General features: G+C 36.1%; 2 protein-coding genes across 3 annotated transcripts in view; both read right to left on the bottom strand.

Moving 5' to 3' along the window:
* Positions 1-1,350: 1,350 nt before the first annotated feature.
* Positions 1,351-3,336, bottom strand: LOC106652877 (protein lin-7 homolog C-like). Its single transcript, XM_014372036.2, has 5 exons — positions 2,818-3,336; positions 2,716-2,757; positions 2,517-2,629; positions 1,798-2,055; positions 1,351-1,732 (listed from the first exon to the last, which is right to left on the bottom strand). Exons 1-5 carry the CDS (start codon positions 2,852-2,854, stop codon positions 1,574-1,576), a joined length of 609 nt encoding a protein of 202 aa, XP_014227522.1. The 5' UTR covers positions 2,855-3,336; the 3' UTR covers positions 1,351-1,573.
* An 825-nt stretch (positions 3,337-4,161) lies between these two features.
* LOC106652908 (alpha-catulin) overlaps positions 4,162-18,689 on the bottom strand; it is a 93,471-nt gene continuing 78,943 nt past the window's right edge. For both annotated transcript variants that reach the window (XM_014372075.2, XM_014372076.2), the window contains exons 3-11: positions 18,130-18,407; positions 16,788-17,027; positions 15,581-15,844; positions 14,940-15,194; positions 14,657-14,816; positions 14,406-14,524; positions 13,993-14,325; positions 11,309-11,515; positions 4,162-9,263 (exon numbers count right to left, since the gene is read on the bottom strand). In XM_014372075.2, coding sequence (XP_014227561.1) covers positions 9,111-9,263; positions 11,309-11,515; positions 13,993-14,325; positions 14,406-14,524; positions 14,657-14,816; positions 14,940-15,194; positions 15,581-15,844; positions 16,788-17,027; positions 18,130-18,407 — 2,009 coding nt within the window. In that variant the 3' untranslated portion in view covers positions 4,162-9,110. The remainder of the gene's footprint in view (positions 9,264-11,308; positions 11,516-13,992; positions 14,326-14,405; positions 14,525-14,656; positions 14,817-14,939; positions 15,195-15,580; positions 15,845-16,787; positions 17,028-18,129; positions 18,408-18,689) is intronic.

The following is an 18,689-nucleotide window of genomic DNA, read 5'->3' as shown; positions in this document are numbered from 1 at the left end:
ACTACCCCCCAAGTTCCCCGACAGAAATTTTAAGATATTTAATTTTTTTCTGTATGTTAGGTTAGATAGTTACATTATTATCATGCTATTTTTGAAGCAGGATAATTATATAATTAATGACGTATTATTGACAAGTTTGATATTTTTGTCTTTTATGTCGGAGAATACATCAACGCTTAAAGGTAATCTTAGCTCAAGTTAATGAATTTAAGAAGAGTACAATACTAGATAATATTGATACAAAATTTATGTCCAGACGGCGGCTCTGATTAATTGAAAATATTCAGCACAGTAAGTAGTCGACTTTTCATCAATTTACTACGAGTATTCAGAAAGTGATCTAATCTTACTCTTAGCTTCCGCTGATACATGAAAATTACATCTCAAAACTTAAAGTAAAACCTGTATGTACTTTGACTAAAGTAGGAAATTGGTTGAAAAAATATTAATAAGAAATAAACCAATCGGGCATAGCTCTACTAAATTTTTGTATCCAAATGCATCTAGCGGTAATCTTAGGCATCCATCATCATGTGCTACAGGGTATGAAAAGCTATATGTCCTCTAGAGTATCAGGTAAAAAAAAGATTTGATAAATCAATTCCCTTGATCTCAAAACCAGTGCATTGCGTTTAAAGTAGATTTAAAAATGTAATTAGACATACAACGTTATGCCAATTTTGTTCCCCAAAAATTCCTTTAATGGAAGGAAAAAAAAGTGAAGAGTATTTTATTGAGTTTCGAATGTTTAAAAAAGTATACTTTCAAAAACATCAGACATAGTGTATGAGCATATTTTCCGAACGCTATGAATCGGGTGATCTTAAAGTAATAAAGTACTTTGAAAGTAATAGTTCAATATTTTCAAAAATAAAAATACAATGTGCTTCAAACTTAATACTGTAATAATAAATGTAAAAAGTTATTTATCGACTTATACGGAGTATAATGTGGCATAGCCGTATAACGAGTTGATAAAACTTTTATGACTCTAGTAGTGACATCGCACGGAGGGTTGATAAAATATGAATGAAGCGCTGTGGCATCTACCGATGGTACAATAGCAATACGCTTGAGAAAACTAGACAAACTTGTACTTTTTGTTTATCGTATAATTACCGTTACCATACATTTAAATTGAATTGTAATTAGTTATTTTCAAGTAGATCTACTTGATTTGTCCTCATTTCTATTCTTGAATCATTTAATCGTTTCAATTAAACTAATCAAGACTGCGGTGTAATCCAACTTTATTGATAAAAAAAAAAGATTTTTTTACTTACAAAGTATTCGGGTAAGTTAACATTGTTTTATAAGTGAATGGCTATTTTGAAAAAAATAGAAATCTTGTATTTTTGAACGTCGACTTTTATTTCGTTTATTTATCTAAATGGCTTCATTAATCATACACAAATAACACAAACATAATTTTTAAGGGAGTAAAAATATCGATAACAAAATTTTAAGTGATCATTTTGTTAATCACCGCGACAGATAGTAAATAGATTTTAGTCTAGTATTATTTAATAGATCACATTAATTGGATATCTTACGAGTTGACCTTGTTATAATCTTACTGAACGTGCGAGCGTCTACGCGTGGTTCTCTGCTTGTCAAATCTCATTTCCATTTCTTCTAAAACTTTTGGAGTGTAACGGACGACGAGTTTCACGCAACTTTGCGCCTGCTTCAACAGTTCCACGGCTTTCTCGTGACTTTCCCCTTCGACGCACTGCAAAAAGTCAAAGATTTAGAGTTGAAAAAGAAAAAGAACAAAAACAAAACACGATCACGTACCATTCCGTTGACCGATAGTAATTGATCGCCTCGTTTGAGACCGCCGTGTCTGTCGGCGACTCCACCGGGTATGATGCGAGAAATGTAAATCGGCGAGTTTTGCTCGCAACCTCCCATCACATTGAAGCCCAGACCCTCTTCCGTCTTCGGCAGCTCGACCACGCGAGGGTGTGCGTGGCCTTCGCTGGCTGCGAATGCTGCAACTGTTGCTTTGGCCGTTGCAGAGGCTCGCAGATCTTGCGAACCTTGAGAGTCCACCTCCATTCATTACAGAAAATTTTAAATCAACCGTTATTGCAAACTAACGATTTGAAATCTAATAAATAGATATTTATTGACATAATGATGAATATTTATTGACTCTACCGTAAAGAGGTGAAAATTGGCAATCATAGATTTGGAATCTTGAAATCGATTGTTAAAACTACTTAATGAACAGAATCAAGTTGGCATATCACTTATAAGGCCGAAAATAGATGTAGATTCTCACGTAAAAAGAATAATCTATTTTAGCCAAAAGTCGATGGTTTCCGTTTGGAAACTCAGAAATATATAAATATATCTCAGTCATTCAAAGTCTCGATGACTCAGTACTGATACAATTTACTTCAATCAATTTAATGGTTTGATTGTTTAAATTTTCAACAATTTTTACCTTTACATTTTTAGAAATAATTTTATAATCTAATTCGAATGTATGTAAAAATATAAAAACGTACTTGCACATCGACTGTGTCATATATATGCTCGTAGACTTCTCGAATAGCACTGAGAAAGTCACTTTGCAGAACTTTTTGCAGAGCAGCTAATTTTGTTACTGGAACCTCGCCACCTTTAAAATGAGTTGATTTCAATTATTAAACACTGCGTAAGATTTGAAACAACAACAACAAAAAAAACGTAAATGGTTGTACTAACTTTTCTGTATTTTTTCGAGCAACTCGATCGATCGCTTGATATCTAAAAAACAATTTTCAATCATTATAAATAAAACTAGTACGCGATAATTCAGATATTTACCTCTTTCGAGAGTGAGACTTTGTTCGACAGCTGCCATATCGCTTCGATTTATTTTTCTTGAATCTTTAAAAAATGTTGGCAATCGTTACTCACTTTCAATTAATTATTATTTAACGTTGCACTATTTCGTTGCCAATTACCGAGATCGAATTCTAGAAAATGCTCAAAAAGTTCGTGAGATCACCAGAGCCACAGAATCAACGAGCAACGAAATTTTTGCCTTTAATCACAGCATTGTTGATACGTCCGTCACTTAGATCTATTCTTGACACTCACTTCTCGTTCTAATTCCACCGTGCTCGATAATCAATTCGAGGTCGCTCATGAATTTTTTCTCGTGTATTTAGCGAGCCTCGATCAATGTATTAATTACGATGCGAATTCGAGTCGGGTAATTTACTATCTTGCACTTATGCCCTCCCGAAATTGTTACACTTGTCCTACGAGTTGGCGAGAGCTGGTCAATGCCTCAAAATATGATTGAAAACAACTGCTAAAAATCACACCAGTGAATATGAATCGTCGCTGCCTACTGCTATGTGTATGGGTGCGCGATAGCTCGACCCCTTTTGGTGCGCATGACGTCATAGAGTTCAGCCGAGCTTACCCTCTGTAGGTTTCTTAATATAAACTTGTCGCGCGGCCACACGATGATAACCGAACGTATTGCCTACTGCTGCTCTAGAGTCAATTTTTCTACAATTGATAATTATCTATCTGACAATTAAATAATTTAAACTCTATAATTTTTTTTTCACTGTATTTTGCCCGAAAAATGTTAAATCGATCATATTGAATTATTCATATTGATTTACAGGACGTTGTCTGGATCGTTATTGCGGGGGTGCGTTACCACTACTCGATCTCACAGGACTGGTCAACGCCCCAAGGAAGTTGCAAGCCTACATCCATGTCGCGTGAAATTCATAGACATACTACCCTGCTAATGAGCCACATCAGTCCATACGCGCGCTTTTTTGTACTACTTTTTTCAGACTAGCGACTCGATTGAATAATGAATATAAAGCTCTACTTAACTGTCGAAAATATTTGGTACAGTAGTGTAGTTTAAAATATTCATAAGAAGTCGATGTAGTACTAGTTTTGGATGAGTAAAGCGGATAAAAACTTTCTGTGTAGTTTGCCTTCTTTTCTTTTGAACTCTAAAGCCCTTTCAAAAAAAATTTTCAAAATGTTTCGTTACATTATAGAATATTTTAGGGAATCATGTCTTGACATTAAAATAAATATTATAAGGAGAACTGACAGGATATTGATTTTAAAAAATGTAGACAAATACCACTGGAATCTTATTTTTTTTAAGTTATAATAATATTTATTATCAGCTCTTTTCTCTCTTTATAAGTACGGTATTTTTCTTACATGATGAAATAATGCTAGAATACGAAGTATGAAATTTATTTACGATAGGTATTCGTTATATCTTTCTTTCGAATTCCATCACACTCAAAAAAAACCAATAGATCCATCATTTACATTGTTATACATCGAAACATTCTCTTAATTAAGTACGATTTATCTTTTATTTTTTGCCAGCAAAATCTTAGTAAACTATGTCACGATTACAATTTTACACATAAAGGTTCGATTTTATTATCCATGTATTCTGTTTTGTGTAGGTATTTGTTTTGTTTAGCATGACTCCGAGATTTCTTTGATGTGTCAAAGAAGAGAAGATGTTATGAGCTCGAGAAACATTACTCCAAGCGTTGACAGGAAGACTATAGTTTCATTTACAATATTAATTGTTTCCATCTAATACAATTTTTTTAAACAGACACATTTTCCATATTACAACAGAGAAATTTTCATAAAAAGACAGTTGGAAATCTTTTTTTTACTCCTGTATTTTGCATGAGATCTTTTTGTTGAGATCGAAAACATTCAATAGATGAAGATGAACGAAAGAACAAAGCGATTGGCTGGCTCAAATTTTTATTCGAGTGAAATGAACACTCACCAATGCTCATACTTTATAATAATGATGGAGAATAGTTGTTGATTTATATAAAGCACTCATACAAAGGAGAACGATCTATGTCAATGGAAAACATCTATTCTTTTCACATACATTAACTGTTTCCAAAATATATTCTTAGAACCATCATAAATTTTTCTACGCTTTTCTATAATTTTTCCATCACATTTATCTAACTTGGAATTGTGTATCATCCTTGCTTCTTACTTAGTTTACATAAGCATTTATTCATATATAATTTCTTTTCTTATTTATTTCAATATTTATACACATTTATTATATACATTCATTCATTTATGTAATTATTGGTAAAGCATCAGTCGATTTGTCTTGTATTTAAACAATTTAGGTATTTACAATGCCTTAATCTCGTATATGTAATTCAATCAGTACAATCTTTCCTTACAATTTACAATTCAAATATTGGTATTTTGTAATTCAAACAACAATCATTATATCATAGCAACGTGTAAAAATTTTATGAAGCAAATATTTGTTTCAGTGTGATAGTAATTTTATAATGTAGCTAATAAAAATCATTCAAATTTGAAAAAAAAAACTAACTGAAAAATTCAATCAGACTCGCAGTTTAGGGAAGATTGCAATTTTTAAAGCTTATATTAACGGTATCGATGTGCGTTTAATGAGTTATGATGCAAGCTAAAATCCATTAAATGTATTTCATTTGGTATTGAGGCGTTTATTTTTTTTTGTGTTTTGAAAAGCAACTCCTAGATTATGCTACTTTTACGTCTGCAAACGAAAAAGATATTTTTTGCACGAATGAAATTATTTAAAATGAAGAAAATCATTCATAAATGAATCTATCGTCCAAATATTTGAAGGCATGATGTCGAACAATATTTCAATTCAAAATCGGATTAGATTTTTCCCTGTCAGATAACGCCTTTCACTTGCAATTTTTAACTCTTATAAAACAAATACGATTGTCATTGGTTCTATATTTGGAACAGCTTCATATTAAAGGTGTCGATTAACATTTTATTTTGATTCTATGTATATAAATTTGAACAATATTTTACGTATTTTTTTGAAACAAACTTAGTACTTTCAAAAGTTTATAAGCTCTATTAAAATTGTCATTTGAAAAATGTTCAATTCTATCAAAAATGCGACTACCATTTTTGAATTAAATACAAAACAAGATTCTTAAATACTTTTGACTTATGTATACTTCAGTAAAGAAATTTTTATTCAACTACATAACTATAGGCACAAAATCGTTTAAAACGATTTTTTATCGGTAATATAGCTCTGTTTTCAACATAGTTTACTAATTTTTCCACTGTCTTTGTTCTATATGATACAATCAATCGATAATTTATCAATGCTAAGATCATTCGAAATTTAATGATTGAAGAATTTATTGTTACAGTAAGAAAAAATTGTGGAACTTTACAAATATTATCACTAAATACCCAATTTTCACATAATGGAACAATCAAAGATCTCATTTAACAGATATGTCCAGCAAAAACTTTATCACGGTACAGGATCATATCAAGAATATTTTTAATTACATATCGTCGTAGAAAACTCGCGAGAAAATAGTTATTATCGATTAAATATAATAAATTAATTATGCGTCGCATTTGAATAGCTTATACTTTTTAATTCTACGTAAAAATGTATGTCGAGCAATAACGTGTTAATTTACAATCATTACAACTATGACATTTAGAAAATACCGATTTATTATTGTATCTGTCAGTAATTTTTATTTTATTTTCAAACAAAAGCTGTAACTATACCGTATTTATAGTGAAAATTCATGACGAAATTTTTTTCATTCACTTCACAAGCGTGTTTTGGGTCTAACAGTTTCTTACAACCAAATGAAAAAAAATTGCTAAAAATTATTCGCGCAAGAAATAAGTATTCTGTTTAGAGCACCATGTTGATGAGCATAAACTTTCTCGTTTGAATTAATAATTTAAGACATTTATTGAAAAGCAATTACACACATATCAATTGTACGTTGAGCTTTTTTAAGCAAGCGAAATTCTTTCTTTTTTTAGATTGAAATATAAAATTTTTGTCAGCGTTTGCTATCAAATTATTTCAAATATTAACCCTAGTTTCTATAATTTGAATATTATATTTTAAAAAACTTGTGATTTGAATGTATCATGTAATCTGTGTAAAAAGCAAATATATTTTTAAATTCAAAAAATTGAATTTTCAGTGATAAGCACATTTTTATATATACTAATATAATTATTTAGAACAATATCTAATCTCGCTAGTGACGTAGTTAATAAAAATGAGATCAGTTCGCTAAATTATTTAATAATTACCTAGGAACTTTCTAGGAAATTTGTACAACCGGATGTAACAATGTATATATTCTGATTCTTATTAAACGCATGGTGTATAACAATTAATTTTTCTTACAATCATGAAAACTATGTCAACGCCAGAATAAAAATAAAAATTTTCAACAGTGATAAATGAAACATTTTTTAAACAGCTCGAGATTATCTAAATAACTTCAATACAATCAAAAAAATAAGATTACTATAAAATTATTAAAAATTCTTATTTTTACTTCAGCTTTTGCAACTATTTTTGTGAAAATAGTTTTGTTTCTTTGACAATTGTGTTTCAATTAAACTAATTCTCATCCAAATTTCCATATATTTATTATAATTTAACAATTAATATGAAGCCAACACAAAAATGACTTATTTTATGATGTGAGAACCAAATAATTTTTGTTCTTATAGAAATAAATTTTAGTATGATACAAATAAATCAATTTTTTGTCATTAAAAACTTTCCGCATGTAATAGCAAGTTAATTAAATAAATTATTTTACTTCAGTTCTGTAAAGTTGTTCGAATACGACTAAATTTAATAATTTCTTCAAATGTTGGATTTTTACACCGCTCACTTTCATCTCATCGCCCCTTAATTCGTAAAAGTTTATTCAGTTCACTGTTTTGTGTTTTTTTATTTTACATATTGTTTTGATTTACCATGTATAATACTTAAATTGTACATTATATATATCTATTATTTACAATATTTGTCATAAAAATTATTCTATAACGTGGAGTTTATACATTAATATTTATAAAACATTTGTGGACGTTCCTTTCGATCAATAGTAATCAATGGTTTCATCATACAAATGAAAGAGTAGGTTGCACGATAGAAGCTCGATTTTTTTGTTTGTTTGGTTACTGATCAATTTGTCGACGATTTTCCCTGAATTCTAGTCCCTCTCGTAGCGACGTTAGCTTAATAATAAAGCAACTTTATACCGTTATAATTTCAAACGTTTCGTTTATGGTAGTGTTGAGCTGCAATTTTCATTGTTCTATCAAATTCATTTATCAAGTTTCGGACGAATTTTTTTAACTATAGAGCATCACCACGAAAACTCGGTGTATCGAGGCTTTCGCGTAATCAGTCGAATCACTTAAAAAATCGGTTTTTTATTTTTTTTAATTACTTATATGAAAAAACTGCGAGTCGCAGAAAATCGTCAGCAAATGAATCGTGTTTCAACGGTACACAGTGATCTTAGCATTATGTAGTAACTATATACGAGAGTGTTCTCTTTTCCCTGAGACGCTTACTGTATTTACAATTGTTTCGGGGAAAGATAACGATATCGAACCTGAAACGTGGTACATCGCCATTCACTTTATTGGAACTCGCTATATAAGCATCTCTTTGTGACAGAATCATTATTATGCGAATGGCAAAATCGTCAGCGTTCGATGTCGCTTCCCTGTTTCAAATCCGCAGCTATTATAATTCATAAATCGCAAGTCAACTAATTTCGAGATTCTTGCGACAAAATTCGACCTTGCCACAAAGTACTCCCTTGACCGCCCTGATGCCGCAATCGAGTGACCTTCCAGAAGGCACCGTTTCATGCTCCACGATATGCCGCTATACATTTGCCAAATGCATTAAATCAACGCGCGCGGTTGCCGCAGAGAAACAGCGAGTAGCAGCAACACACAACGTTTGCTTCGAGCAAATATAAACGATATCGGCCTCCATTACTTTGGCATTGTGTCTCGCACACGGCGGTGGAGACACAGGCCTCGATAAATAAGATAGGCCAACAAACGTGTATATAATAATAACGAGTGTGTGCTTTTGCGTGTTGATCTCGCGACGAGCCGGTGTCGGTGCGTGCGACGTCGTTATTATTATCAAGCAACGTGGAGCAGGAAACGCGAGCAGCCTAGAAAAGCAGAAAGGAAACCCGCGTGCGGCGAGCGTCCCCCTTGGCCCGTCGGGCCATCCCGAACTGTCAGACAGACGGATCGCTGCCGGGAGCGGAGCCCACCTTGCTGCCGTCGCCGCCCGCACCGCTTCCGTCGCCGTCAGCCCCCGAGCCGTCTCCGCCCCGGTACGGCGAACCGCCGGCCCCGCGCGCCGACAGACCTCGGAAATCCAGATTGTACTGTAAAAAGAAGAAGAAGAGAGCGGAAGGGATTCCGTCTTTAATTATCGATATCCTTTTTTGGAGACCATATCGAGATCGTGAATGAGCTCGAGTTATATGTGCTAGCCAAATTTTTTATTCTCATTGTGTTATAAATACGGTTTTGATAATAAATAATAGCTCTAGCGCTGGGTAGGTGAGCTGCTTACTATATATATATCGAATAATATTGTCGCTAAAATATTTCAACTGGTTGAGAAATTGTTGTTATTTATACCGCATATAGTAAACATTGGTATACTTTGCTATTAGTATAAGCATATATATTTCTGTATGTGCCGAAAAATATGTAAAAATTAAATTTTAAAATCATTTTATTAACGTAAAAAATTATGATTCAATTAAATTGATTTAAAAAAAATACGTGAAGAAGCATGAAAAATTTCATATTTCATAAAATTTTCTACAGCAGCTCTGTCTTCTGCAGTCCCAAAACGTTCGCTTGGCCATATGTCGTGCGGTTGGAAGCTTCATTTTTCAGGAGGATTTGTGGCAATCTTTTTATTATTATTTTTTCCTTTGAAAATGATTTAGTTTAAAAAAAAAAGCTACCTTGATATTCACTTTTTTCAAGTATTCCGAAAAATCTTCAAAAATAAAATAATCATCGTGTTGTAATTATTTTCTAAAAGTAAATATCACTGAAAAAAAATTCGTATTCTTCTTCGCACCGATATTACGATTCAAAATATTTTCATAAAATATCTAAAGCAAACCTCAATTATCAATTATCGACAATGGCTGATACTGAAAAACCAAACATTATGTTGTAAAATTAATCGTTAAAATCGTTCTTACAAAAATCGTCCACGCAGTAATAATTTATAATACACACAAACGAAATCCAAAACACAAAAAATTTCCATCGAATCTATCTACTTTTTATCTACCTTTGACCGTTTAAGATTTCTCCAAAAATAGTTCCCGCGACTGTCAAAACGGCAACCCAAAGAGAGGGAAATACAGGGAATGTTAAATGGAGTTCTGAAATCGATAAAAATCTTACAAGCAGCTAAGTAGTTACAAGCACAATAAGGCTTAGATAGTGAAAAAGAAAAAGCGAACCTCTTGCGAAAAGATTCAAAGTCAGAAGTTTAGAAGTAGTAGTAGTAGTAGTAGTAGCAGAAGAAGAAGAAGTAGTAGTTGACGTAGTAGAAGCAGAAAGAGAAGTGATTAAAGCGCGCTGTGTGTGTATAAAGAACAATGGCTAAAGTAAATGAACACAGAGTCGTGGGCAATCGTCATCTCGGCAGGCTGAAGCTGCTGCTGCCGTGCATCATCTGTCGACGTAGAAGCTGCTGCCGCGCCCGCCGCTGCAGCTCCTGCTTGCGCGAGGTGCTCTCTCTCAAAGCTGGAATGGTTAGCGCGGCGGGATTCTCCTCGGACAAATGGTAATGATTGCAATGGTAATGAACGGGGGCCGGTGGTGCAGCGGCGGTCTGTTGCAATCGATGAAAGAGGGATTGGTCGTTGGTGATCTGCGCCAGGATCTCTTGCAGCAGAGGCAGAGGATTGGGCAGCTCGGCCTTAGTGATGGTGTAAAGCTGTGCGAGTGTTAGGGGATACGGCTGGACGTAGGGCTTGGCGTGGGGTAACATCTGAGGACTAATGGGATACAGACAGTCTTCTTCGCCCTGGCCGGGTACGGCTGGCGGCTGCGAGTGCTCCACGTACAGGGGCATGCTGACGTCGTGCTGGCGCATATGAATGGCAAATGTAAATCAAAAACAAAGTTGTGTGGTGCAAATTTTTTTTTCTTTTTTTTTTCTTTCGATCAATACTGTAAAACTAATTTAACAGTAGCTTAAAAAATACTGTCACGAAAAATGTCATTTTTCATTCTGCCATCTTTCGTGACCATATGGACCTTTCGGTATCTAAAAAATCTATTCTATCATAGCTTATTGCGTCCAGTAGCAATAGAAATGAAAAATGCCAAAAAAATGTTTTTCCAAAAAAAAAACGGTAATCAAGACAGAACACGAGATCGAGACCGAATTTACCTTTGTGGCGCAGACGAAACAGGTGGTGACGACCTTCGATATGACGTTCATCAGATTTTTCGTCTCTTGTATGACGTTGTCGACCTTGACGAAAGTCGCTGCCTTGCCGACCGTGGGATTTTTCACGGTGAACTGCAGCTGCTGCACGTAGGTCGGGACGCGGTCGAGATTCTCCAGTAGTTCCTTTTTGTGTGGCCCACCCGGTACCTGCGCCCATGACACACACGAGAAAATTTGATAAATTATCATTGAAATGGATTAGCACGCTTAACGAATGCATCAAATTACGTGAATCAAAGAAGAAAGTTAGTATTGGGTTGAGGTTTTATAAATTTTTGAAGATATCACGTTCGATCGATGCATTTGTTTAGCGAATTTATACAGTATTATCGCGATTGCTTTTGCTTTGAATTTATTTGCATTGTATGCTTTTATATTTATCATAATTCTATTTATAAGATGCCAAATCATGATCATCTAAGCTTTGCGATCGCAAATTTACAGTAGTGTAATAAACTAAGAGAGTATTTTTAAGTATTATCGATAATTTTGAGCTTGTACAAATGTAAATATATCATCCCACAAGAGGCCAGATTACAATCAATATCGATAATACTTGCGATACTCTTGTGAATAATAAAATTTAAATATTATACATAATATGTATTTATAAATATTTGATATCTAGATATTTATAGTCCTAATTTGACATGATGCTTTTCATTTCAAATGTATATTATCAACGAAAAATCATTATACGTATATATATAAAAGTTACGATAGATAGAATAACAATTGAAAGTGAAAATGCGAGTGAAAGTGAAACAGTACAGACCTTGCTGTTTTTGCCAGCTTCGCGAAAATATTTTTGAAACTCGTAACAAGCTAATATAACTGCCGGTGAGCAGTCTAAAATCGTAACGATATAAAAGTACCTTGTGCTTTTAAATATGAAACCAATGCATGTTTCGAATTGAAAAAAAAATTAATGGCAAGACTTTCGAGTACTTTAGGAAACTGGCAAAAACTTGGGGACGTATTTTTATATATAATTTAGTGAAGTCCCACTGTTATCAGAAGGAGGGGAACCACAATGCACATAGACGTCGTCCACAGACGGAAGCATTCCTGTAGCAATCTAAAACACATCTTACTATCGTACACAGAATAAGTTTTTTTTTTTTTAATTTAATGATAAAACTCCAATACTTATGATGCACACACACAAATAAGTTGAGCCGTCGAAATAATTTACAAACATATAAGATCAACAAGGCAATGCTCAACGTTCATTGGCAATATTCGCTGTAACACAATAATTTTTGAGCATTTGAGCTTCACCTTTTGCATAAACTCAAAAATTTCAAGAAAAAATTTTCTATCGTTTTAGTCCTAAATAAAATGACAACCTGCTGTCGTCATAGGCATGAAATTGTAAACACATAATTAGTTGCAACTAAATACAGTTATTTACACATAATAGACCTATTTTTTTTGTAATGCTAAAGAATAGTTACTAGACGTTCGATGAGCATATTTATGACTGTTATCGATCAGGCAAAATGAAATGTTAAAGATAAAAATTGTAATACAATAAATGGGTCTAAAGTAAAGATAGATAAAGTTACCTGGATGGAGGCATTCAAGAGCGAGGGTCAATCGAAAGGGCGTTATAATACAGAATAATTTACAGGTTAGCACTCGATCGCAGATCGGAGTGTTTTGTGATATAATTTAATAGTTTTGGATAATAAACTATTTTTTTTTTAATGTTTAAGTTCTCCTAACTAGGATGGCTTTTAAGTAAGTAAGGGCAGCAAACATGTTAATATCTCAACTGTGTCTAAATGCTAAGTTATTTGCGCATGAGCTTCATCCAAAAGTTCGCTTTAGAATCGATTGAACAGCAGCTTTGTGATTCGTTACAATTTATATAGTGTTTTCTTATTTTACACAGTGTACATTGTTCATTGAAAAAAATATTGATATTATGTCTATTATGGTGCCCTTAAGGTGTCAATATATAAAATAGTATATTCAGCGTGTAATATTGAGTAAGAGAGGGAAGGAAAAATAAACAAGAAAGTCGATATACAAAGATAAAGAAAATATCAGAGAATAGAGTAGAACGAGGCGATTGAAAAACCCGCGAAGAAAAGCAACTTTTTGAGTCAGTAACTAAGCGATACTAGTATCCAACGACTAAGAAACAAAAGTTGCCATTCCAGAGTATTTGAGTTTAGACTTGCGATACATTTGTCATTTGTTTCATTTTTTGGCTTTTAAACATAGAGTTATTGCTGCGGAAAAGCTTTTTTAAATATTTCTCTTGAGAATACTCGTACTTGAATAGGTTCGTTCAATCGCCTCAACGGTATCGATAGTGTTGGATGTAGCTTGTGCGCAAAATGTTACAAATTAATGAGCAGTTAAAAATAATGAATAAAACAAAAACTTTTAACGTAAATAGTTCCAACAGTTATAAGGTATGTAAGGTATGTATATATTTAAGGTATATTTAACAGGACGAATAATTGGATTTAAGTTTCCAATATAATAGAATTGTTATAGAAAACAAGATGGCAGTATAGATAGTAACAGTTGGTAAGATGATTCAGAACATTTCCAGGTTTTAAATGTAAAGAAAAAGTTTATACGAATTGTGGCGATCCGGTCCGACTTACCTGATAGCTGAATTGTCTCACAACTTTGTACAATCTGTTGGCTTCCTCGGCGAAGTACTCGGCCTGGGTGAATAAGTCTTGGGTGGTCTTGAGGGCGCCCTCGCCCCGCGTGAACTGATACATGGAGAAGGCCATCGAGGACATGTTCTTGGCGCGCTTCACGATGTCGTTGTTCTCGTGCTCGGGCTGGGTGCCGTTGCCCTGCCACTTCTCCGTCTCGGCGTCCATCTCCGTTGTAATGCGCTTCATCTCGAGGCCGGATTTCGCGATTTTCGCTTGCTCCTCGCTGTCGAGCCTCACGGGCTTCAGCGGCTTGCTCGTCGTGCCGTGTTTCTGCGACGACAAAAAATATCGTTCCGTTAGAGCAACAAAGCCAATTCCGAACGATTGGAATAAAAGTGTTAAAATCTTACTCCTGGTCTTGGAAGAGACATGTAGACTTGTTTTTCTGGTCGATTTTGACATAATTCTAAAACGTCTTTAGCTACCGTCGTCACGTCCGACATCAACCACTGCCACATGTCCGCGAATACTGCAAAAGAAAAACGAGTTTCAATTTGAATTATTAGTCCTCCAGCCGCAAGCACTAACTAAGAAGTAACTATTAATGGATCGTTTTCACGTCAAAATCGGCCTACATATTCGAATATATATATGAACTGACCTTCCAAGTTTTCCATGGCGATTTTGCTGGTCGGATGCCTCGATAACGTGTGCGCCGCCGTCACTACTTGTGGTCCATATATTCTCAAATTAATTTCCGTAAACTTGGCCGAAACTTGAAGCGATTCCGATAAAGCGACGTGTCGCAGAAGTTTGCAAACCTGTATGTAATCGATGATAACGTCATTGATCGGGTTATATAGTTGGGCAAAAGTGCCTCTCTTATCGAATTTCCATTCGTTTTTGTCGAGTTACGCGTGGTGCAAATTACATCGTCGACTTACCTCGAGTATGTGCTCCAAGTACTCGTGAAACCGATCGCTGCTCTCCTGCAGCCTCTCGATGTCCGTCGCGAGGGCGACGTTGCGAATCGTCAGGGCGAGCTCCTGGCCGGCCTTGGTGACCTGGCCGAGATCGCCGGCCTGCTCCATGGTCGTCTGGCAGAGCTGCTGGCGCAGATCGCGGGTGGCCCGCAGCACGCCCAGTATCGCCTGGTCCAGTTCCGTGTTGGGCGACGCGCTGCTCGACGTGTCGAAATTCTGCAGAGAAGATCCAAAAAAACTTTTTCATCGGGTCGAGAGAGAGGGAGAGAGATGAAAAGTTTGAACATTTATTTTATGCATATACTGCGAGCTCGCGAGCACATATATTCGAGGATTTGAAGCTCGAGCTTTCAAGAAAGGAACATCGAAAGCATCTTGGAAAGTCGAGCTCGAGGCGCTTGCCACTGCTGCAGCAGCAGTAGCATTTTTGCATTCGAGTTACAAACGTCTCTCTCTCTAGCTAAGCCCTCTCTGCGATTTTCCCTACCATTTCGCTCTCTATATCCAGAGCAAATGAAATTGTTTTTCTCTCTCCCGAGCTCGAAATAAAATTTTAGTTTTACAGAGAAGAGAAAGATAAAAAAAAAAGAGAGCAGCCTCACTATGCTATTGCCGACCCTGAGCAGGGCGTTGAGCTCGAGCTTGGCCCGGTCGCAGAGCAGCAGTATGTTCTCGCGGTGCTCGTGGCTCGTGTAGGCGCTGTCGGTGAAGTCCTGGGTGCGCTCGATCACCACGTCCAGCGCCGTGGTCAGGGCGTCGCGGCAGCCCGCGCTCAGCAGCGTCACCCGCGTCGACTCGACCAGCCGCTCGAACTGCTTGAGCGAGGCGAACACCGTGCTGCTGTCCCAGTCCTCCTGTTGCGGACTCTGTTGTTGTGGGGGGAAATAAGAGAGAATGAGAATGAGTCGAGGATAGATTCGTCGCTGTGCTTTTGTTGTTTGCGCACGTCGACGCGTTTTTTAGAAAAAAAAGCATACAGGATTAAAGCCGGTGCCTCGAACTCGAAGAGCGAGAAAAGCTCCTTACGTATCGAGTAATAAAGTTTTTTAATACTGGGTCTTTCTCAGCTTTCCAACGGAAGTATATAGTCGAAAAATTCGACTCGACGCATAATCCAATTAAGAGAGATTCTTTTCAGGAATATAAAGTACCGCGCGCGCTCGCCACTCGAAATCGCATAATTCACCGAGACAGTTTATTTTGTCCCTCTGACGTTCCTAATTGAATTTAATGAATAATCGTTATGAATAATAATCGCGCGTCTCTGTTTCTGTTCCCAAATTAATTTCGTTCAGCGCTGCCGTGTACGTTTTGGTGTCGCGTTTCTTTGATTTATGCGTCAAAGCGTGTCGATACGCGACGTTACGACATTATAAATTCATGTTCTAGAATCGTGTTATTATTAATGAATTTTACACGTACTAATCGTACACGTGACAAGAGCATTGTAGCGAAAAAAATCGTCAAAATCAAATTACGTATTCGATGACGGTTGCTACCCAGTGAATATGTCATTTTTTTGAGGAAAGGAGAGCTTCAATTTTCTTATTTTATTCGACTCGATGATAAAAAGTTCTCTCGAAACTCATCAGATTTTCGCCTTAACCGGCGCCCCCGGTAATCAACCGAACATATAATCCACGAGCTTTCCGAAAGCTCATTTCCATGCAACGAATATATTTCGCGTTCATTAATTTTTTTCTTTCTCGCTTTATTTCCATCGCTTGAAATAAAAAAGTCGAGAAAGAGAGAGAGAGAAAATATAATAATCATACCGAACGAATGCCTACGTATTATATATATACGCACTTGTGAATTAGAGTAAGTCGATTCGCTGCTCTCGAGCACGCCGTCCTTAACGACGTAATGAATGAGATCCATGGCTCGCCTCATCTGGCAGAAGACCGTGTCCCTGTTCTCCTTGGCCGACGGGCAATCCGGATGCCTCAAGCAGGCCTTGCTCGACGTCAGGAGCATCATCGTGCTGCGCTCGAGCACTTGGCGCGCTGCAGCCATCTGCGCCCTGCGCCTCTCGTCTTTCAGATCGTTCTGTAACAAGGCGGGGGAGTGCATATAGTCGTGATATAAAGCGCAATTTATTCATCTTATGATTGACGTTACGTGCGCTATTACGATCGTGTGCACTTTTTTGCCCGCGCGAGCAGAAACGAACGGTTTATCACGCGATGTTATAATTTGTGGTTTGTTTGAAAATTAATCAAGTCGTTGAATGTATGAAATGATAAAAATATTTACATTAAAATTAATATGTATTTCCTTCGTATGATAGACAACAGCACAAAGAGAAATAGAAAACTATCGGGGTCTGACAAAATTGTTTGCTTAGCAAAAATGTTCGTCATGGCTGTTTGGATTTGTTGCATGAGTGAGACTTGAGTCAGATAATAGGCCACACGATGAAGCAATTATTGTCAAAGCATTAAAATAATCTCTGACTTATACAATTATTTTGATTTTGCCACTTGCAGATTTACAGATACAGAGGTACTCGCCATCTAGTGGCGGAGGTTGTCTTTAATTTTATTTGAATTTCTCATACATTTTTTATACGAGTAACGCTAAAACTAAAGCAGTTTAAAAACATTCATTTACAATCAGAATATTGAAATTTGATTGTAGAAATGAAACCTTTTTGTTTATTTTCGCTTTATGTAGGGTACTTATACCTGTGATTGACCGCTTTCGACCAGTAAAATGACCACTTGTAGATGTGCAATAATTATCATTTTTCCTTATTAAATTATGATCGAACATAGAAAACAAGATGCATCCTGCACTAAAGAATTGAATAACGTCCATACAAATATATTTTTAATTGTTTTTCATATGATATTTTCCAAAATGGTCATTCACTGGTACCCGGTCATTGATTGGTCTGACTACCCTATGTGACTTTTTAAAAAAATCATCAGTACTGATACATTTATTTTTGACGAAGATTTCCTGTTAAAGTACCTCAAATGAAATGCAGTCTCGATTACTTAAATATTAATGTCTGATTTTACATTGAATCTTCATCAAATTGTGAGTTTTGTGTTATGATCTTAAAAAAAATAAAAGAGAAGAAATAATTTTCATCGATTGTAGAATTGAAAAATTATCGAAACAAGCCGTGTAGTACAACGCTTACCTGCCGATCACCGGTCATGTGCGCGAGCTCCACCATTTCGGCGCCGAACTGGCTGAAGGCCTTGACGAACTCCGTGAAGTTGGACACGCTCTCGAGGCGGCCCAGGCTGCGCGCCACCTTGTCCTTGGCCATGAGCAGCTGCTTGACGACCGTGATGTCGGCCAGCAGCAGCACCCGCGTCACCGCCCCGAGCAGGCCCTTGGCCGCGCGCACCACCGCCTCCCGATCCATCAGGGTCTCGTCGATCGCGCACTCGCATAATTTCTCGATGGTCGAGCCTATTCCAAGAGAGAAAGAGAGAAAACAAAACGTTATAAAATATCCTTATCATTACGACTTTATATATAGCATTTCGTGTAATATAATCGTTATATGCCTATAGGCTCGCTGCAATTCGACGTGGGTGCTTGCGCAGCTATTATTACGTTAGGAAAAATCGCGTGCCTAATGGCCGTATATCAATCGATGAAACATTCATCCATTGCATATTAGATCTCTCGCAACGAAAGTATTTTCAGAAATATCGATTACACGCCAATCACCGAAAGCGCGAGTTTCGT

This window comes from Trichogramma pretiosum, unplaced genomic scaffold (assembly GCF_000599845.2).
Source record: "Trichogramma pretiosum strain Unisexual culture from Peru unplaced genomic scaffold, Tpre_2.0 scaffold58, whole genome shotgun sequence".
In the NCBI taxonomy this organism is placed as follows: Eukaryota; Metazoa; Arthropoda; class Insecta; order Hymenoptera; family Trichogrammatidae; genus Trichogramma; species Trichogramma pretiosum.
Note: the sequence above shows the minus strand (reverse complement) of the source record. Positions and strands in the feature narration are given on the sequence as shown.

What these genes read in the sequence shown, in the direction of transcription:
- LOC106652877 (XM_014372036.2), bottom strand. Translation starts at nt 2,854, where the DNA reads ATGGCAGCTGTCGAACAAAGTCTCACTCTCGAAAGAG. An exon ending in GCTCGAAAAAATACAGAAAA is followed by an intron (nt 2,630 to 2,715) that starts GTTAGTACAACC and finishes CTCATTTTAAAG; the next exon opens with GTGGCGAGGTTCCAGTAACA. An exon ending in TACTATCGGTCAACGGAATG is followed by an intron (nt 1,733 to 1,797) that starts GTACGTGATCGT and finishes GACTTTTTGCAG; the next exon opens with TGCGTCGAAGGGGAAAGTCA.